Below are 22,860 nucleotides of genomic sequence, written 5' to 3'. Positions count from 1 at the left end.
AGGTCAGAAGCCTGGTCAGTTTCATTAACACTGCATTCCTGCCATCCAGAACAATGCCCCACTATGTAGTGGGTACTCGAATATTTGTGGAAAGACATGTCACATCAGCTTTCATAAATAGTTCCATTTGACACAGAGTTTCTGCAGGCAATAACACCAAGCAACAATTTCAAGGAGAACACAGCGATTGCTCTCCATGATATCCAATACAAAAGACTGGCAGTGTACTCCAAACATCCCTCTTTCCCTTAATAGCCCATTACATGCATGCCAGCCATGATACATGATTCAAATGTGACTCCAGAGTCACATGGCTGTGTATGCCACTGCCTGGGAAGTGGGTATAAGCTGCTATAAGAGGCAGCAGTTTCCCATCATTGTTACAACTGCCAGAAGATATGTGTAAATCATTAGTCCAGATCCCTTTCCTGACCAAGCCTCTTCCCAGAGCTGTTAACAAGAAACCAAATGTGCTGACTTGCGGGCCATGTTCTCACCCTCCCCTGTTCTCCCCTTATGCAGCCCCCAGGGAGTCATGAAAGAGCTTTGGATAGGCAGCATTGAACACAGCCAGGAAAGAGGACCGTGGTCTATTAGACATGCAGATGCTGAAGAAGAGCCCACACAACACAGTCCTGCCAAGGGACATAACCCTTGAAATAACTGGCACCTAGTTCAATCAACTGTTCTTCTTACAGCCTTCTGGTTTTACTATTCTTGAGCCATTTATTTTTAAGGAAACTATAATTGTTGCTTAGTTGAGACGTTATGAAGGAAACTGGGAAAACACACTTCTAATTCTCAGGCCAACTCTTTTAAAGTCTATAAAAATGACATAAATGGAGTCTGATGTTGCTTCATTTCTGCAGAAGGGTGTTTATATTATGTGCTTCTCTCAACACTATAAAGTATAGATTGCACCTTAAAGCTCTCAGCTACTGTGAAAGTTTCTGAGCAAAATGCCTTTAACATAGAAATGTCTTCACAAAGGAAAGTAAAGGAATGTGATTTCTTCGGGACTAAGCAAAGAGGGAAGCACACTTCTTGCCCTGACCTGGGCATTTGGTTCTAATGGAACAGCTTATCTGACTACCAACACTGGTCTCTCAGGGGAACACAGGCGATCAGAAACCCAGGCAAAGGACAAATGCAAATATGGGCTCCGTTCAAACAGGACTCCATCAATCTGAGTTCAATCAGTAACTGTATTTGGTGCCATCGATTAAATTGTGCTCCCCCCCCCCAAAAAAAAAAACTCTTAAGGCTTGGTATTTCTGAGTGTGACTGGATTTATAAAGGGCCACTGTAGATTTAATTAATCAAATTAAAATGAAGTCATACTGAGGAAAGATGAGTCCCTCATCCAATATCACAGAGGTCACAGTGACACTGGAAAACAGCAAGAATTGGCAGATAGCTGTTACTATACCGCTAAAGGAGATGCATGGGGGAGTTGGGTGTCTTGCTAAAACGTTTTCATCTGGAACATCCAACCTCTTAGAACCACTAAACAACATAATTGTGTTCTTTAAATATACCTGATTTGTAGTATTTTGTTACAGCATCCTGAGGTACCTAATGCAGTTGGCAAAACAAGTTGGGTAACAAGAAAAGGTAACTTCAGAGATCATACTTCTAATGTGACAGAGCCTGGCCTTTTCTAAGTATTTAGAAAGGAATCTCTGAGAGAATTAGACTAGAGACTAAGGGCGAATTCTTTTATTCTGTAGAATGTATGACTATTCATTCACAGTGTCCTAACTATGTACATGGAATTGAAAGGACAGCAAGTTAGGCAAGATCAGAACCCTTGCGCATACTAGAGGTCAGGAACAGTAGAGGTCCTGCTTGGTGGTTTCATGCCAGACTTTATCCACTGGGTAGAGCAGATGATCAGATGCCCTGGTGAAAGCTGGCACAGAATAAATGCTGCATTGTGGTCCAAGTCTGGAAAAAACAGAGTGTAGGAACAGATCCAGCAGTCAAGTCAAGGGTAGAACACTGTAGGTTTGCAATAACAGCAAAGGGCCCAGGGTTCACTCCTGATGAAAAGATGCACATTCAGTGATACAGTTTCAAACCTGACAACTTAAGGTTTGAGGCTGAATTTTAACCATGGTCCCTGGCTCACTCTCAGAAACTGAGCAAAACTGAAATTTCTGCCAAGGGCATGGGTGATGTTCGAGCAAAAGGACCATGACTTGCACATTAGAACAGGTCTAACATGGATGGCCTAGGAGACAATACTCCTGAGTAGTTGCCAGTAGATTAAACACATACGGTATTATTATGAGACACTACTAGTGTATTAGACATATTGACCACTCCACAAACATGCATTACATTACAAAGTGGGCATAGTCAGCATTCCTTTTTATTTATTTTTTTTTTGAAGCTTTATGTCAGAAAGCTTCTTCTGCTGAAGTTATTTAAAGTAACTCCCATGATACTTTGAGTTTGGGACCTACCAATCACTTTCCTGAGGTCTCCTGACAAGTATTTTTGTTATGTGAACTGAAAGAGACCTTCTCATAGACGTGTTGCTCTTGGATTTGGCTTCTAAACGATGCCACCTACCAAGGCACTGTTCATAATCTGAATTTTTGTTTGCTTGTGTGCAGGTCTTTCTCTGACTCATAACAGCAGGGACCTGCTAGAAAACACTGTGGTCCATCTCTTTGTCCTCACAACTGATGCAAATATAGCCTAATACCTGGTAGGTACACTAGCAATGTTAGCTGACACATAATATTTAGAAGGGTGAAAAAGAAAGACGAGCACGCAGATTTGGTGTGTGCCGATGATGACATAATTAATTCATGTATTCAACTATATGCTAGCTCTATCTTAGGTAATGTATTTGTCATGCTAAGTCAGTACCAGGAACACTGCCTCATGCATCCTGAGCAAACAGGACACAGACTCAGAAATAAGTCCATTGCCAAGCCCCAGGATTCTAACAGAATGCAAACTGAGGCCTGGTAAGATAGCACGCACTTGTGATCCCAGTAGTCAGAAGACTAAGACAGGAGGGTTGTGAGTTTGAATCCAGTGTGGAGTATATAACAAGGCCCGGTCTCAGTAACAATGATAATAACAGATGTTTGTCCACTACTTAACCTCCCACTTATATATGCTCTCATTCCATCCTCAGACAGTTGTTATCTTCATTCTACAGATAAGGCAGTTAGACTACAACACAGTGAAGATAGCAGAGGTCCCATTGACAAAATGGAAACCCAAGCTTAGCCAGCAGAAGCTCTGAACCACTGCCCAGCACTACCTGGCTAATGGATGAGAGTCAGGATGAGCCCAAGACACAGGGTTTAGTATTTTTTAACACCAAGGAAACAGTAACCTAATGGTGCAGAAGCCCTTCAAGGTTCCCTTACAATTAGACATGAGCTAATAAGATGCACAAGCTATTATTGGAGCCACCTTTGCCTTTCAATCCCCAGAACCTGAGGAAGTCTACCCTCTAGAATTACACGAAGAGTCCAACCATGAATGTGATGACAACAGCCATTAAAGAAAAACCCATCAAGCATGAGCTGTGGGACAGGCAGCTTGCTAGGTACTGGGTGGTTTTCCACTTAGAAAAACACACTCAGGTGAAGCAAATACAGAAACAAATCAGCATTCTTATCAGAACAGTGAGCAGTGGCTCACCATGATGCCCGGGGACTCACAGGAGCAATGTAGCAAACTTGTAAAGAATTTTAGAACTGTTAAAGTGGCTACAGAGTTGACACAAGAAAAGACAATTATCAGATGGATAGTAAGTAACACTTACTATCTGAGGTATCTGAGGGTGACAAAAAGAAGACTTGGGGCAGAATACTTGCTGGGATATCCCTGGAGAACTAGCAAAGAGACAGGAGGGGGGATGTGGTCAGGAGCCACGCAGAATCGCCTTCCCTGGTCGTTCAGGCAGAACTACTACACAGTTAGTTTGGATGCAATAGCAAGTCAAGGAAAGCCCTCTCTACTCAAATCCTGCATCTGGACAATGGTGCCTGTCATCTTTCTGATCTATCTACTATTGTTTACTAAAAACTTAACTACAGCTTATGAATTACAGGTCTTAAAGCATTTGTTTGGATGCTGTTTGCCAGTTCACATTAACAGCTGTTATTGATACTTGGCAGTTACTAAGCCCTAAATATTAGGAAAGGCCAGAGAGAAGAACAGCTTTGAAATGATACTCTATTTGATCAGTCAGGTTCTGCAGTGATGGTTAAAATCATATACACTTTCTTTGGATCCCACCAAAGCCTCTGCAGTATGGCTGCACCTGCAGCTCCAATTTGCGATTTCCTCAGCCCTCCTTTGAAGTTAGTTTTGCCAATTACCTGGTGTTAATATTAATTAAATGTGATTTGCAACTTGAAATGTAGTGTTATCAATGGAACTCAGCTGCATGAATATAAAGTAAAATTTTCAATTGAATTAAAATGTTTCCTTTCATTCATAGTATTTTAGAACATTAATACTTTTGTCAAATTGATTTTTGCCTGCTGGAAGTCATTTTTCCAAAGCAATGAACATCTGAGGGGGAAAATGTTCTTTATGTATGCTTTTCTTTCTGTCATTGAAAATATGTTTAGTCTTAAAACTGAATCCGTTTTTGTTCATAGAAATTTGGTTCCTGTTTATAACCTAAGGGGGGAAATGCTTTCTTCTAAAACAATATACTAAGCTAAGAAATATGATCAGTGGGTACTTGTCAATTCTATATTAGGAATAAAATTTTCCATTAATGCTTGATCCTCATCAAAAAATAAATCACACTCAAATTTAGGGGCAAGTAACAGTCATTTTGCATACCAAAATTAATTAATTAAATGGTGCATTCCATTATTCAGACAGAAATTGCCAACTCTCTTCACAGTCCTTTCTAACACTGAGATTTTAAGATTCTGAACACATGTCAGGCAATAGTCAGGAATGTCCAACACTGGCAAATTAGAAGAAAAGTCACATACAGTAGAAGGTTTGACAGATTTGGGTCTATCCCGCTGCTTGTAATATACGCAGTGATGACTTGAAGCCTTGTCATCTTCAATAAGTCATTCATAAACATGATGACTGATTAAAGGAGGTGTTCGTGTCGTCTCACTGTGAAAATCCACAATGAAAAGATATCATGCTTTCACAGAATCCTTTTATCTCCAAAGATAAAGCCTTAATGTTCTTGCCCTTTATAATGATAGTAGTAGCATTAACATTTATTATCCTGTCTTTCTTTAAAAATGGTATAATAAGGTAAGACAAAAAAGTGAAAGAAACCATCTAAAGACCCAAGGAAGTCATTTATTGAGTCAGGAACTACAAGCCCCACAGTTTGTGATGGAAAAGCATGAGCAAATATCATCCACCCCTTTATTACAGTATCAGTGAAACCTTGTATTGAATAATTAAAACAAGACAAATAGAGAAGTGTGATTCCAGCAATCAAGGGTATGTAACATGGATGATGAATAAGTCTTAACCCAGGAGCAACCAAGCCATTCCCTTTCCTCAAGCCAAAAGAGACCAAAGGGGAAAATAAAAATAAATTAAGCTAGAAGTCACACTCTGAGAGTTGATAATTTTCTAGGTGTTATATATATTTTTAAAAAGACATTTTTTGGAACTGCACAGAACAAAGTAGTGGAACAGCCAGTGTACAGTCATATTTACAGTGTCCCTGCCAATCCTTCTGGAAGCTCTTGGCAACCCAAGCCAGGGATAGCTAGACACTGGGATCCCACACACACCTACTTTAGTCTGTAATCTTAGATTATATAGTAAGCCATCCTGTCCTTGTAATCAAGTAATCAAGGCCAGAAGAGTGGATTGCACAAAATGCCAAAGAAACATTTAAATTAGCTGTATTATAGGCATCTCTATTAACTAAATTCTGTCTAGTCAGTACACTTTACATGTTTCTTGCTAATCTGTTCTTCTGGCCTGCCTCCCACTCTTGTCTCTGGATGCCATCTCTCTGAGACAGTCACAATTATACCCTGTGATGCACTGAACCATGCCTACAAAGATATGCTAAAATTCTCACCTTGGTAACTCAAAATGAGACCATTTGGAAATAGATACAATGCAAACATAATAATCATGATGAGCTCATATTAGAGTAAGATGGTCCTATCCAATATGGCTGCATCTCTTTGACAAAAGAAGACAAAGACACCTACAACAAGATAGAAAGTGGCTATGTGATTTTAGAGGCAGACACTGAGGTGATGTGTCTTCAAGCTAAGGAAGACAGAGGAATGCTGGCACAGCTCAGAAGATCCAAGGGAAGTGTGATTCTCCTCTGAGATATCAGAAATAGCACAGCCCTGAAGCCACCTACGTTTCAGGTTTCTGGATATCAGAGATGAGAAGCAGTGTGCATCATCTTAAATCACCCAGACTGTTCTTTGTCCTGGTACTTCTGAGAAGATAATTCATCTCTGTGGGTCATACATCATGGGTCTTTGTAACTGCACAACACACTTTCCATTATGCTCACTAAAGTTCCTGTTCTCTTTTGAAAAACTATTCATAATCCTTGAATTAAAATAAAATACTCAAAGAAAATATCTGAAAGTTTGCTCTAATGAAAACATTCTTCAAAAGTGACTAAGCCTTCCATGACCACCAACACACCAAGAAGAGAGAAGACTGCCCCAATCTTTGCTCCCTGTTAGTATATGGAGCCACTGTTCTCATGAACCTCAGCCCAGGAGTCTATCTTTAGCTTCCTTTGTTTCTCACTTTCTCCATGTTCTGCCTCAGCACCCACAGTTCCTCCTCAGCTATGATTTTGTGAGACTGGCCTTCAGGGTTGGCATGTTGGTTCCTGATTAGCTAGCCCAATGTTTCTGCTGTTCTTCCCCACAAAAGGTCTCCACTAATATCTGAAGCAATGTGTTCCTGACTGAACTCATGCCCCCACTCCACATCAGTCTCCCCACTATGGTTCTGTGACTGTACTTGCCTCCTCTGAACCACGCAGCAACAGAATTTTGTGGTCAACTATAACTTTTTTCTCAGACATGTCTCTCATGTCTATCTACTTTTTTACTTCTACTATCTCAGCTTCCTTTTCAACCAAGACTGATACTGCAGAGAGCCCTTATTTAGTCTCACATCCCTCATTTATTTACTCATCCTGATAGATTTCCTCAGCCCTCAAAAATTTTGGACATTATTTAGAACACCAAGGATAAAAAAATATTTTGACTTACAGTACTAAGATACGTATCACTGTCTGGTTTACAGTTCTGTTTCTCATACCTCATCATATACCATACTCTAGTCAAACTGTGCTTTGTGAATTTATATTGCTTTAGAGTTTCATTTGTTATTTTTTGAGTTTCTCCTGTAAAAGAGATAGCCAAGATATGACCAGGCTGACACTAAGACAGATAAAATATCAAATATTTACTTTATCAAATACCTCTTCTATCTCCTTCACAGGGATATTGCCCAGAGATTAGCCATCATCAGCACCTGTTCATGACTACCATTTACACATAATCTTAATTCTCCCAGATTCACCAAGACTACTTCCGGAAACTCAGATCCTGTTAAAATGCAAAACACTCTAATTAAACCAGACGTGCAATGTATCACTAAATGGATTTTCATTTTGCTAGAATCCCATTATGATCTACCTGAATTAATCAGAGCTAAAATATAGGATGCCTCAACTTACACTGAAATTTCTTAGCAATCAGTGTTGCTGAAGAGAGAAGCTCAGAACAGAACTGGGATTTTTTAAAAACAAAATTGAGTGAATACAAACATTGAGTTGAGTAAATACAAAATTTTATTAATGGGCAGATATTCCAAAAACTGAATTCTCTCTCTCTCTCTCTCTCTCTCTCTCTCTCTCTCTCTCTCTCTCTCTCTCTCTCTCTCATCAAGACACTGAAATTTCTAAATTGATACTAGTAACATGGTGACAGAAATTCTATCAGTGATTCAGTAAGAGTGGCAAATGTTACAAGCTAATGAATTTTCATTAGAATCATCAGATAATTCCAGAACGGGTTAAGTTGCTACTATTCGCCATTCCCATTAATATCATTGTCATGTGAAAGGTTGAATTTTCAGCTATTTTTGTTCTAGATAAAATCTTTGTCATTAAAATGAGGGATGATTCTGATATTTAATATATTCCATGGCATACTCTGGTGTGATACTAATTTGGCCTTATCAGCATTCTGAATATTAAGTGACAATCCATCCCTCCTTCATTCCCCAGATAAGTGAGAACTGAAATAGAATGGACAACCAATCAAGTCACAGAATACTGAAAGGATCAACACAGGAAAAAAAAAATGTGTTGCTCTAATCAGGAGCATACATGAGGTGCTAAAATTATTTTCTCCCATACTAATGACTAAGAAGAAACAGCAATAATGAATGGCACCACCTGAGTCTTCTTATGTGACAGTATTATAGCAATATATCCTAAAAAGACAATCAAGTATTTCTTATTTTAGTCAATAAAACAAAATAAAATCGTACTCTCACTTAACTTTTAGAGAACAATACATTACATCAGATTCTAAAATAGGCAAATTATGTCCTTATTAAATTTTTCATAGTAATCTGTTCCATGAACACAAAATGTGCCCCAGCATTGAAGAATGCCCAGAGTCACTGCAGAAAACTTATTTCAGTACATACTCTATTATTTTCCTCCACATGTTGAATTATCACTCTGGTAAGAACTGACATCAGCTGCTTGAATAATGTATTAACCCTGCTTCCAAAAGCTATTGTTTTCATCTGAATGGGCATTTCCTTTAAGGATAAACACAGGACTTTTTTCCAAGAAAATAATATAATTTAAAGTTTAATGGAAGCTTTTGAATCACCTATACAGCTATAATGATATAACTTAAAATTCCAAAAAGCCAAGATTATAGCATCACAGATGCATTGGCGTGAACATTTGTCCAATTAAATCCATTAACCCCATCTGCTCACTAGGCTCGTCTCTACAGTTTCTGCCACATAGAGCACATGTGGCCATAGAGCACATGTTAAATATAAAAAGTCCTGAGCAAAATAAATTTCCCTGTCCTGTTACATCCAGAAGAAAGGTTTCAGGCATCTATGACTCTCAGGTGAAAAACTTTCCAGGTAATTATAGTAAAATCTCAATCATTTCCATGATCTTCTTCTGAACTGAAACTTCTAACCATTCACTGATCAACGTAATTTCCTTCTTGAAATTGAAAATGGCTCCAAGATAGTCGAGGCACTTAGTACTTCCACAACATCATGATTACCAATATGCAAAAAAGTTCCCTTTAATAAAATGAAAAAAAAAAAGAGCCAGTGAAATGTCTCCTTCCACCTACTAAGTTCTACCAATGACTATCGGTAAGACTTATTCTGTGTGCTGCCTCCTGCTGTCACTTTGTTCTGGGTTTTCCTGAGACATAGGATAGATTTACAGCCTCACAGGTAACATACACGTTGGTGAGACAGCTACAGGGGTTTGAAAAGCTCTTTGAAGACATTCTAGGACCGAGCTTGGTAGCACTTTCCCCTCACTAAGTTTTCATGATGTTCCCTTTATTGCACTGTAAGCTCCAGACTTTTATATACAAATGAAAAATGGAAAAAGTCAAATATGGCAATGAGAGTGTGACTTAGGACTAACCCTGGGGACTGATCTAATATTGCTTTAAGATGATTCTAAGCACTGATCTCTCTAGTGATCCATGTTAAATTCCACTGACTTTTTTTAATTTGATATCTTGCTAATGTAAACTTATATCTAGAACAATCAAACAGTATGTCATTTATTCAAATTCACTGTGGCTCTGAGGTGCCTGCAAACTCTCTCATCAAAACAGACAACTCAAAATATGTTCACTGAAGTTGGGATCTCTACTGCTCAAATTAGAAGCTTGCTAGAAATAAGAACAATAAACCCATCTACAATCTTGCTTTCCATACAGAGGACAGCCTGGGTCGCACAGTTGTGAGAGCCCTAATATCTCACAGACATTAGACAGCACTTGGATGTGCCCAAGTACAACCTGTCACCTCCTCCAAATACAATCAACTGGTAAATACATGCTCACCAATCTCCCTTGAGATCTGGGTGAAGGCCTCAACACCACTCTCTCCATAGTTTCCCTCTGAAGCCAATGTTGACACATAATTCCATCCCAGGGCCGTCACAATGTCCACCATGGCTTGGGCTTGGTAGGAGTCAGGCGGGACCACCCGAGAAAAGAAGTCATACCTGGTGTTGTCACTCAGCTCTGGGGCTGTGGATGCATAGCTAATTTGAGGTATCTGCAAAACAAATGAGAGGTCATTTCAATCCATGGTGTGTCTGGTACATTGATAGAGTATCATAAGAGACTAAATGGTCAAAGCTGTAGTAGAAACATAGATGTGTCCACCTGAAGGTCAAAATATGGTTTTAGGACTGCCAGTTTAATTAGAAATAATTCCCTACTAGTCCACGGCTTCACTTCCTTTTGAAGCACAGACACATCGACACTGAGAAACAATTTAGCTTTGCTTCAAGTTCCTTTGTGTCGAAGGCCAAAGGAAAACATTTCATGCTTTTTGTTGCTGCTTTTTTATTCTGCACATGATTGTTCTAGTGTGAAAATGAAAGAGAAGTGAAGCTATAGTACAAACATGCATCAGAGAAGGTCACCTCAGAAATTCTCTTTGGCTTTAACACATAAAGGGTATGTGGGAATTTACAGAGAGGGTTTTTTTTTTGGGGGGGGAGGTACTGTTGTACTTTTGCTTTTGTTTTTTTGTTTATGTTTTTGACACTTGATACCACTTAAATTTTGAAATTATAATTTTGATAAATTAAATTATCAAAATTTATTTTTTGATACAGGCTCTCAACTATGTAACCCTGGCTATCCTAGACTCACTTATGTAGCTCAGGCTAACCTTGACCCATAGAGATCTGCCTGCCTCTGCCTCCCAAGTGCTGCGATTAAAGGCTTGTGCCACCATACCTAGCTATAAATTATTTTAAATACATATTTTTTCTATTCCCCTCGCTGATTATTGGTATAGTCATTGAATAACACAATAATATTTGCAACTAGTGAACTGTGTGTCTTCTAATAAAAATATATTTCCGCCAGGCGGTGGTGGCGCCTTTAATCCCAGCACTCGGGAGGCAGAGGCAGGCAGATCTCTGTGAGTTCGAGGCTAGCCTGGCATACCAAGTGAGTTCCAGGAAAGGCACAAAGCTACACAAGAGAAACCCTGTCTCGAAATGTTTTCTGGCACCAACAGGATAAATTTCCACAGAGTTTTTAAAATTGAGAATCCTGTGTCATTCCTCAGTGATCTGAGAGTACACTATGTACCTGGACATCTCATCACTCTTAAGTCATCATCCTAGGGTGTGGGCATAAATTGAGAGGTCAAAATGACTCCAAGAGACCCTAATTCAGGTGGTTTCTTGAAAATACAGCTTAACTCATACATAGAACAATTCCATTCACCATAAGATCCTGCAGTTAACAAAATGTCTATGCCAGCACCTCCAGTACTTCCATACCCTCAAATGAAATCCCTGCTGGCAACTGAAATGAGAATTTAGTGAAGTCTTGGGCTCAAAGGGGATGTCAGAAGAGTTATTCTGACTTGCCACAAGAGGTTGTACATCCCAGGGCCTAATGGTCATTCACCAGTCTCTAACCAGTTGATTCCCTAACCATTTCTGACATTTTTAAGGTCACTCAACATCTGTATAACCCCTCTACATCTACAGAACCGCACACCATATCGGTGCCCAGTGAAGCAACACTAAAGACACAAACAAAGGCTTTGCTCACAGACTCAGAAGCCAAGCAAGTACCGTACTGAGAGCTGTCCAAGTTCTGAAAGACCAGTTGCGCCCTGCACAACCTGGCTCCAGCTTCCCACCTATTCCAGCAGTGGCAGTGACTGCTCGGCTCAGCCCCTTTACTAAATTCTCCCTAGTTCTCTTCTCCTGGTGGGGATCATGTTAACTTACTTGACACTGTGTGGCCATCACAACTGTCTGAGCCTCCTCCTGCTGCCTTTTGCTCTCTCTTCTAGACATACCAGCTCTGTCTTGACAGGCAGATGTCTCAATTAGGCTCTGTGCCTTTGTAGTACGTGACTGCTCAGCAAGACACCACTCCAAATCTCAAAGCATGGCAGCCTTGGCCTTCTTCAACTTCTTTTCTTGCTTCTAGAAAACCTGAAGAAGAGATGCTGGCCGCTCAGTGAGCTCTTCCCGTGTCCTGTACTAGATTAAAAAAATTCCCAAAAATCAACCCATATGCATTTCTATATTCTAATTTTAAAAAAATATTCAGCAGATTAAGACTGAAGGGGCGAAGAAGACCCATACCTCCTCCTGCCCAGGGTTCTGCATCCTGGGCAGGGAGGAGAAAACATGAGCACAGGCCCTGCACCTCAACTGACCTTGTTGATGACACATGGGTGAGCCACCCAGAAAATATGAGCAGGAGATCTGGACCTGCTCTTCATCTTCCAGATGGTGGTATGAGCAAGGGAGAGAATGCCCATCTCCTACCCCTTGCCACCTGTGGCAGGTGGGAAAGCTGGCCCTGAGATTACAAGAATGAGGGAGCTGGCCCTGCCTCTAACCAACTGCAACACTCAGAAGAGTGGCCCCCGAACCTTGCCTGGGCAACACAGTAGAGCTGGCCCTGGTGGTGTAGGTGTGGGTGAGTGGACTCTGAGGGCCTGAGAGCAGGAGAACCAGCCCCACTTCTTGCTTCTTTCAAAGCAAGCTAGCTGAGCTAGCTGCTAGCTGGGGGCGCTGCTGGAGAGCTCATCCTGGTGGTAAGGAGGAGGGGAAGCTGATGGGCTGACCAACCCAGCAACCACCCAGACCCAGAGCCAGGGTTATGAGTTGAACTATCCCAACATCCACCCCATCTATAATCTGCTGGAGCACATGAAGGGGTGGGTCCTGAAGATCCAAAGCAGCAGGATCTCCATGACACAGGGCAACAGAAGGATGTCCAAGAGGAGTCCCAGTGAGGACCCAGTATCAGTAGTGTAGCAGAAACCAGTGGCCTTGAACCAGACCAATGATTTGTTTCAGTGAACACTTGCAAGATGTATGGACTAAAGGGTTTGCTGTGCAACTCATTGTGACACACTACAGCTTCCACGACAAGATTTTTCTTTTCTTCCATTTCTTTTTTTTCTTTTCTTTTAAATTTCATTTTGTTTTATCTTGAGGGGGGTTCAAAGGCATAGAGTGGACTAGAAGTGATGAGGAGATGAATGAGATCAGGATACATAATGTGAAATCCACAAAGAGTCGATAAAAGGTTAAACAAGAAAACAGCAGTCTGACCTAGGGTATATTGTGCTGGTGTGGTGTAGGTATGGGTAGGTGGGTGAGTATATGTGGGTGAGTATGTGGACGAGAATTCTGTAAGGACTTCTACGGCACTGTACCATCTTCTTGCCCTATTTGAAAACATAGCCTTCCCACTGCCTCAGCTTCTCAGAGTCCAACAGTAAAATGTCTTCCACAACCCCCACCCTGCTTGTAATAATGAGCCACCCCTTTCTAAAAATGAGCACAAAGTGTGAAAATTGAGTGTTTGAAACCAAAGCTAATTATCTCAAATGACTACCTTCAGTCAGTCACTTCCAGGGCTGTTTAATTAGCAGTCAGCATCATGTTTAGGATTAATTAAACAGGTGTAAAGGGTATATAAAATAAAAGTGCAGCTAGGAAATGGTTGTTTGATTAATCCAGTAATGGGCTTTCTCCCCAATGTCTTGAAGAGTTTACTCTTTGGAGATCGATGTGTGAAGCAGTAATGTGCAAGTACGTGTTTGCAATTTCATTTGTTCAATTCTTCCATGTTGCAGTCTACAATAACATCATGCTATAGTGATAGTATTTCAAGCCAACTTTTCAAACTGTCATGAAGTCACATCCTATTTTTACTTCATTTGCCATAAACCACTAAGCATTGGCTCATTAAGCATTTTAATTTCTATGCCAGCATCCCCAATATTACCACTACCCTCAAATTACACCCCTACTAGCAACTGAAGTGAAATTTTATTAAAGACCTAGGCTGTTTCTTTTTCTTTTTGCTGTGTCAGATCCATCTTAACTAGCCCCTTAACCCTCGGGGATTTATCTATCAGAAACAACAATATAAAGGTGCTGGGTGGGGGAGAGAAGTGGAGCGGCAAAGGAGGAAAACCAAAAACAAAAAATGTATCAACAAAAGGAGGCATTAAGGAAAGCATTGCTCATCACTCACTTATCCTTCTAAAGAACTAATGTCCTTTACGGTGTCAGGCCCCACTTGACAATTTTAAGGATAAAATCTACACTCCCATCTGCTTCAGGATACCAGTCAGCTCTGCTCATCCCCCCTCCCACCCGTTATATTCCATCCATAGCAAAAGGAGATGGAGGACAGATCCAGACTTCAATCTGGTCTTGTTCTCCTGACCTGCTGCTGTGCCTCCTTTGGGCCAAAGTCAATTGGAGTTAGAAACAGAAAACCCAGGTGGTTGACACCTGCACCCTTGCCCACAGGTGCACCACAGTGCAGGGAGAGTGTGCTCCTCTGCCTGCTGATGTACAGACCACCAATGTCATTCCCTCCACAGGAATCCTCCTCTGGCTCTGTCATGCAGTGGCCCTCACTCCCTCAGCGCCTCTCATCTGAAATTAGAATCCTGAGTGGTGGCTGGTTTATGATGCTCCCAGAAGTTAGCTCTTTAGTTATTTGGTATCTACAATACATGATTAATCAAGTATTCAATAAATATTTAGAGGTAACTGACTAATCCACCCATGACAGGAAATTTGGCATTGCCTCCTGCCACATTCTGCTACAGTATGGCAAGGATCTTCTCCATCTGCCCATCAACGCTCCTCACCCTTCTGTGTCTCCTGTGTCTAAGAGGATGCTCTTTATTACTCTATCACCTGGGTTTCCTGTTTCTAGCTTCCAGCTGAATTTGGTCCAAAGGAGACACAGGAGTAAGAAAGGGGAGCAAGACCAGACAGAGGTCAAAATCTACTCCTCCAGTAGGTGGAGGTGGTCTCTTCCTGAGCCTCAGCTGTTGCACTTTCAGGCTCTAATGGACATCCTCAACTCTGACCCCTGCAGGTCTACTTGCTATTGCCCATCCCTGAGAACCCCATCATCCAATGGTAGTTCCTCTATACCTGCTCACACCTTATAAACCTTATAAATAGCCTTTGTATTAACCTCTCCCATCATTTCTCCAGGACTCCAGAAGCCTGGCTATTTTTTTTTTTTTTTTTTTTTTTTTTGGTTTTTCGAGACAGGGTTTCTCTGTGTAGCTTTGCGCCTTTCCTGGGACTCACTTGGTAGCCCAGGCTGGCCTCGAACTCACAGTGATCCGCCTGGCTCTGCCTCCCGAGTGCTGGGATTAAAGGCGTGAGCCACCACCGCCCGGCAAGCCTGGCTATTTTGACTGATGCAGCCCTATGGCATGTATTTGTACCCCGACCCTCTGTCCTACCCTAACCTCTTGGTCCTCCATCCACTTTTCCTTTCAACACTCTCTGCTGCTGTCTTCAACTGACTTTGCCCCCTTTTCTCTCTTTCAACTCCTAAAGGCATCAAATTGCATATTTGAAAACACCTGTCATCTTGCTTTCCTTCATTTCTCATTTTCTTTCTGCTGAGGTTTCATAAGACTATAATGTATGCTTAAAATAAGGCCTTTTCCATTACCCAAATAAAGCATATTTAAGGCAATAAATTATACAACACAAGACTCATCACAAGACCCTCCCTTTAAAAAAAGGCTTCAGCTTCCACTTTTCTGTTAAGTGCCATTCCCACCCCCATCCCATACTTTTGGGAAGTTACAGAACAAAAGTTTCCCATCTAGTTGTCTGTTTCTTCGTCCTCACCCCAGCAGACAGGAAACTAAGCCTGAGGACAGAGGTCTACATTTGCTGGACAAGAGTGCATAACAAGCTCTTTATTCACAGACTTCCTCATCCCAGGGTTCCTTTCTACATGTGGGCAGGACCTCTCTTCCTTGTGCAGAAGCCCATCCTCCTCCCTGCTATGGACCTCTGGTAACCATGTGTGTGAAAGGGGGACAGAAGCCCACACTCCTGGTTACACTTACAGGACTTCAAATCTGATCTGAGGGCAAAGTAGGTCCCAAGGTTGAGATGTGATATTGGAGTAGGAGGTACTATTTTGTCCTCAGGCCCAAGCTGGCTTCTCTGCAATCTAGTTCTTAAGAGATAGCCATGTGTCTTGGGAGCTATTTGGTGCTTTCCTGGCTGTTAATAAAGCTAATTACTTGATCTACATTTAACTAGCTAGTCTGCAAATCTTAAGACTTATATACCCTAAAAAGGATTCCACATTTGACTTGTAGCCTCTAAAGGCTACAATAGGTGTGTGTGTGTGTGTGTGTGTGTGTGTGTGTGTGTGTGTGTGTGTGTGTGTGTGTGTGTAAAATAGACTACTCTCTAGGCACTTGACCACTCAAAACTGAACTACACATTCCAACCTTCTTTGCAGTGGTGAAGAGAATTTCTGAAAATGTCCCTGGAGGGACCAGGCATGCCTTCCCCATCTTTTATTCCTGGAATTCAAACATAAAAAGGTTATAGCTCCATGGGTTATCACAGATAGTACCCAAGCAAAGATGGAATAAAAGGCATTCTCTAGACCAAATCAGTGTGATGCCTAGATTCCTTATAACTCTGGCTGTTTGCTGTTTCCATTCTTTCCTTCTTCAAATCCATACTACATCAACAACCAAAGCGTTCTTTTAAAATCGAAAAGTAATATAAAAATCTTGTTCACACTCTCAACCATTTTCCTTTCCCTTTGATCTTAGAATAAAGCATAAACTTCTTGCCACAGGGTCCTTTGAGCTGGTATCTGCTCCTCTTTCCCCTTTGATCACCTGATCCAACCATAAAGCCCTTCTTCAACTCATGGCCCAGGAAATTCCCTTATTCTCATTCATCATAGCAGTCCATATGTCTTCCTTTTCCTCTCTGGATTTCTTTAACCTTTAGCCTCTGCTCAGTTGTTTCTTCCTGAAACAGAACCCCTCTTTGGTCCCCCCCCCCATTTTCTGTGTCTTCCCACCTCCAGTTACTATCTCATCACCCTATACATTTCCTTCTGTGTACACAACTTGTGTGTATATATTCTGTTTCCTCTACTAACAGATAGACTCTAAAAAGGCATTTGCTGTGGTGTTTATAGATGTTATATGAGTTCCTAACATATAGTAAAAGGTCAGTAAATATTAATGGAAAAAGAAAACCTCAAGGGTCACTCATCCTTTCCTCCATGTATACCAACATTGAATGATTTTTCTACAATACTATTTCAGTAGAAAGTTGCCAATTTTCAAATTATTTATTAATCAAAGTTCCACTCAGATGGTACATCTACTAATCAGCATGAGATCATCTGTTTTACCAGGCAGAAGTGATAGAATTCCGATTCAAATCAACTAAGTGCATTTCAGTTGTGTCTTGAGCATGCTCACAGCAGGGAAGTATATCCTTGTCAGTCAACTCTTTGGGGTGCTAGAAATGGCAGCAATGACTTCAGAAACATCTTGGGGAACACTTTGGAAGCCCATGGACTTCAATCCAACACTGAATAAAAATTACACTTATAATCAAAGACCCCTTCTAATTTACTGTTTCCTGTAGACTGATTATTCAAGACAGATGTAAAGCTGCTTAGACCTCCTACAAACTGTGTTGCTTCCCATTGCCTTTACTGAGTCTACATCACCAAAGGGTGAGATTGGTACTAAATGAGACTTGTAGTCTTGCTGGTCCCAAATGGGCATAGTTTCAGTTAGTAAAGGTTTCTCAGTGGTTATACATCAAAATATTATTGAAATCTTGACGTTTTCCTTCTCTGTTCAAATGACAGGAGTCCTGCATGATTTCCATACTTTCTGATTTGCCCACAATCTCATGGAAGCCAAGACCCAACCCTGACCAGCTAGCATGAGGCACCAAAAACACAGCTCAGGTGAAGTCCTAGTTTTTGTGGTAAGCTCATCTTCAAAAAAGAAGCTCACACATATCTGAATACAAACATGGACAGACAGAAAACTTGGCTCACATGAATTTTCACTGTTGATTCGGGGGAGAGGGGGCTGATAAAACCTGCCTGAAAACAACTTTGTTTATTCATTGTTATATTTGGTGGGTCAGGTTAGTGACGGGTTCTCTGTGTTGTTCAATAACATCATTGTTTTTTCCCAGTGAGACAACAGCTTGAAACTCCACTCTTCCCCTAGGAGGTAGCGCTTGCCTGAGCACTTCCTCAGTGATGGTGGCCTTAGCAACAATGGCCATCACAACGCTTGCTTCCTGCCACCCATCCTTAGGATGGATTTGTTGCAGCTGCAAAACTGGGGACCAGAAAAAGCATAATGACTGTTGTAGCCATTAACTTTGTCTGTTCAGACTTCATTGCACTGTAGTATTAAATCTACCTGTGCTTCTGGCAAGGCATGAGTGTATAATCAGAAATTAGATAAGAGTGAGGAGTCAATGCCCAGCACTGGTTCCCCTCTCCCAACATTGCCTTAAGCTTTCATGCTCCTCTCAGCTTCATGAAAATCACATAAAGAGAGTGTGAGGACAGGGAAAAAAAGTGAAGCCAAATGCTAATAAAATAAGGAAGGGTGATGAGTATCCCAATTTTGCATTCAAAATTATGATTCCCTTCCCAAATCAAGACCTACTCAATACAAGTTTGTCCAGTTCTTAAGCGTCCAGCTCCAAGTCAATGTCAAATGTGAAATATTCATCCCTGTCTTTCTGCTCAATTGAGTTCCCATACTTGACTCTCAAGGAGGACTCATCATTGGGTTTTGATACATGATAGAGACTAGCAAAATAAAGCCAGGAAGCCTATTAAATGAGAAATTGTTGGGCCCAGGGACAGCAAGAGAGGTTTCATCCTGTATTGTACTGCATTTTTATTCTCTCCCTTACATCAGCTCACTCTAAATGACGCTCTATATCTGTACCCACACTAAAAGTGCCTATATTTATTAGCACAGCAAATACAATCCTGCATAAGGAAGTTTAAGGTTATAAGTTTTATTCATTATGGGCTAAAATGCAGCCTAAACCCTCCACTAGAGCATCCTATTCACAATGCAGAGCACTGCTAACAAAAGCAACCAGTGATGGGAAAGGCAAGGCTAGTCCACTGCTCAATAAATCATTCAAAGATGGCTTGTGACTGAGGATGAACTTGAAACTTCAACAGTAAATGAGAAAACACATCATGTCATAGGCAGTACACCTTCTTCAAAACCCAAAGAGAGTGGTTTTGTCTCCATGTGCCTCTGAAACTCTAAGTATGATTACACTTGTGGTCATTTGTTGGCTTCTAATAATCCATTTGGCTGGTCTGTTGAAACGTAAGAAGAACACATTTACTCTTCTATTTTTTAAGGCTATTGTGTGATTTGAGGAAAGAAAGAGCAAAAAGCATACTGGAATTCAAACAACTCTTCTAAATATAGGAATTTTCAAGGCGGCAACAGTATGGAAAGGGTAAAGTGGGAAGCCATAATGCCTTAGGACCTAGGGCGTGGTGACTGCCATGCATGAGCTCTACAGGCCAAGGGAAGGACCAGTCACAGACATCAGAAGACCATAAGAGCAGAAGCTATCTTGAGAAAAACAATGACTTCTTGGGAGTCACAGAGCCAGCAACCGACAAATTCATAAAGAAATTACACCAGGAACTCCTCCCACATAAACCTCCTATTTGGTCCCACACAGAACCCATAGGAAGCTAGAGAGCATTTGACTTCTAACCTGCCTATTTAAAATGGAAAAACAAGCAATCCACAAACATGAAAGAATTTACATATAAACAACCACAATTATGTCCTGTATGATTAATAATGCTGTTTTTTGTACATCTACTAATTACATTTTACAATGAGAAAGCATAACAGCTCCTAAGGGAAGGAGCAACTATAATCTATCAAGTCTCTAGCAGTGTGAAGATTTTTTTTTTTGTTGTTGTTGTTGTTTTTCGAGACAGGGTTTCTCTGTGTAGTTTTTTGCACCTTTCCTGGAGCTCACTTGGTAGCCCAGGCTGGCCTCGAACTTACAGAGATCCGCCTGGCTCTGCCTCCCGAGTGCTGGGATTAAAGCGTGCGCCACCACCGCCCGGCTACAGTGTGAAGATTTTTAAGCCTAGCCATTCTATATACATATTCATCTCAATGTTTTAACAAGTAGGATTAAACCTTACTTAATATAGGGACTTCACTGTTACAAATAACTTTATATTTTGTCTCATTTAAATCTTCTCCTGGTCATGAATTTTCTTCTTTTCTGATTCCTCCACAACTCACTATACTGTGACTTCTAGGACATTATTACCAGTGCAAATTCAATACTACACACACACATGTTTAAAATGTTAATTCAGTAAAACCCTTCTCCCTCTACCAAACATAATATTTTTATTAATTATTTTCAGATTCCATACAATGTATGTCGATCACACTCATTTCTCATTCCTCCCAAGTCCACCCTCCCACAAGTGTGCCCTCACCCCCCTCCAAAAAAAACCAAGTCCAATTTGTGTTGCCCATCTACTCACTGAAGCATGGTCAACTCCCAGTGGCCAGCCCCTTAAAGATAACTGAGTCCTTTCCGAACCCCAACAGAACCATCAACTGTGGAAAGCTACACTTCAATGTCTTTATCACAGTTTTTAAGGACTGTCTTCAAATAGCTTCCTCTCTGGACTCTGGGGGTGGGAGGTTGGTGGAGGGTCTGTCACAGAAGCCTTTAGTGTCTCTCATTCTCAGTAATGAGTCTGCACTCATCAATACCGTTGCAAAAGAAGCTTCCTTGCCCATAGCAGCCAGCCAAGCATTTCTTTTGATGAGTGGTTAAAGTAAATTTCTGAATGACTACTTTTGGTCTTTTAATAATTTATCCAACAAATCTGCTCACACTAGGTGCCAGGCACTGAGACAACCTGAGACGGTAAGAAACAAGTAGTCCTCCCATATGAAGGAGCATATGGAAGTGATAGGCATTATGTAAACAATAATCCAAATAAGTACTCAGTCATAATGAGTGCTACTAAGTATCTCAGTGTCTCTTCCCTGATCTGGGGGGAACAAAGTATGCTTCCTTGATGAAGTGACATTAAGCTAATACATGAAAAAAGGGGGAAGGGGGCATAGACTAAACCCCACCAGGGTGACTTCATATTCATCTATCTTTCAAACGTGTATACACCTAAATTGTAGAAGTAGAGAAGATGCCCAGTCAAGTGACAGTTACTTAAGTTTAGAAAACTTGCCTGAGGCTGAATCATATTAAACTAAAATAATCAAACTCCCTGCTTCTTACAAGTTTTGTTTTCTTTAAGTTCTGTTTTATTTTTGATCTACCTAAAATAATTTGTATGTACTTATGGATAGAGTGTGATTTTATACACATTAAATATGTATGTACATTATATAATGATAGAGTCCTGGTAATTGACATATCCATCACCTTGAACATCATTATTTCTTTCACGGAAAACATTACAAAGTTTTCTCTTCTAAGACTTTGAAATATATTGTATACAGGAGTGTGAACTATAACCACCCTATTAATGTATTTTCAAGAAATGTACCTAATTTGGATTCTTATCTCATAACTATGAAGAGAGTAAGTATAAAAAGTTATAAGGAAGCCGGGCGTTGGTGGCGCACGCCTTTAATCCCAGCACTCGGGAGGCAGAGCCAGGTGGATCTCTGTGAGTTCGAGGCCAGCCTGGACTACCAAGTGAGTTCCAGGAAAGGCGCAAAGCTACACAGAGAAACCCTGTCTCGAAAAACCAAAAAAAAAAAAAAAAAAAAAAAAAAAAAAAAAAAAAAGTTATAAGGAATAAACATATATCTCTAAATTCTAGGGTATGGGTAAGGAATGAATGAGTGGATGAGAAGAACAATAGAGTATGAGTCAATGACAAAATACAGCAGAAACTAATCCTATAAAAGGGAACAACTCTAAGACAAGACCCTAGTCCACCACCCTCCTGAAAGAAATGTGAACTTGAGTTACTTAGAAACTCTAATATTTGCTTCCTTGTAAAAATAAAGAGAAATTGAAGGAATCACCGTCTTCATTCTCCTCAGGCAGGGGCGACTCGGAGTAAGATCTTAATATACATGAGAAACAGATTAAAACTAACCCAGAAAGATAATCTGTCATCTTTTTTTTAACAAGATAATATACATTTGCTCACAATATGGAAAGAGAAATAAATGGATCTGTCCTCCTCTGAAAACTTTACACCATGACCTACCATCCCAGGGAGACACAGAAAAATGTCATTCCTGATTTCATTATTTCTAACTATTACTGCTGATTTCAGTGCATTCTGGAGTAAAAGGCACTTCTTTGATACCTCTTGACAAAGTTTTCAAGCAACTTGGGATTTAAAAATGAAATCTATTTCAGGGTATTCTTTTCAACAAAAGGTAAGGGATTTTTTTTTGGTATGAGTTGCTTAGGGCAGTAAAAATTTTCTGTAAAGTGGTTTTTCTTACATGAGTACCAAAAGATGATCAATTACAATTTGTTATAATAGAAAATCCAAAATGATGTCATGGTACTTTCTTAGCATCATTTGCTAAATCACTTAAAAATTTAACTCACCCACCCACTCACTCCCATCATTGCTGACTTCAAACGATCACCTAGCATTTAATTTTCCTCTTCTGCTGATTTCCTTGCTGTGCAATCACCACTGTGGTTCAATTTCTCCCCCAAGCATGTCAGCACTAGAACACTTACACATAAAA

General features: G+C 40.5%; 1 protein-coding gene across 6 annotated transcripts in view; it reads right to left on the bottom strand.

Annotated features, from left to right (window-relative positions):
• Grm8 (glutamate metabotropic receptor 8) overlaps positions 1-22,860 on the bottom strand; it is an 805,417-nt gene that overhangs the window by 626,432 nt on the left and 156,125 nt on the right. For 4 of the 6 annotated variants that reach the window (XM_006996266.4, XM_042272849.2, XM_076566128.1 and 1 more), the window contains exon 3: positions 10,092-10,308. In XM_006996266.4, the coding sequence (XP_006996328.1) occupies positions 10,092-10,308 (217 nt within the window). Of the gene's footprint in view, positions 1-10,091; positions 10,309-12,013; positions 12,272-22,860 lie in introns of all 6 variants that reach the window. The other 2 variants (XM_076566129.1, XM_076566131.1) reach the window with 2 other exon arrangements.

This window comes from Peromyscus maniculatus, chromosome 3 (genome assembly GCF_049852395.1).
Source record: "Peromyscus maniculatus bairdii isolate BWxNUB_F1_BW_parent chromosome 3, HU_Pman_BW_mat_3.1, whole genome shotgun sequence".
Lineage (NCBI taxonomy): Eukaryota > Metazoa > Chordata > Mammalia > Rodentia > Cricetidae > Peromyscus > Peromyscus maniculatus.
The sequence above is the reverse complement of the archived record's forward strand: the minus strand, read 5'-3'. Positions and strand labels throughout refer to the sequence as shown.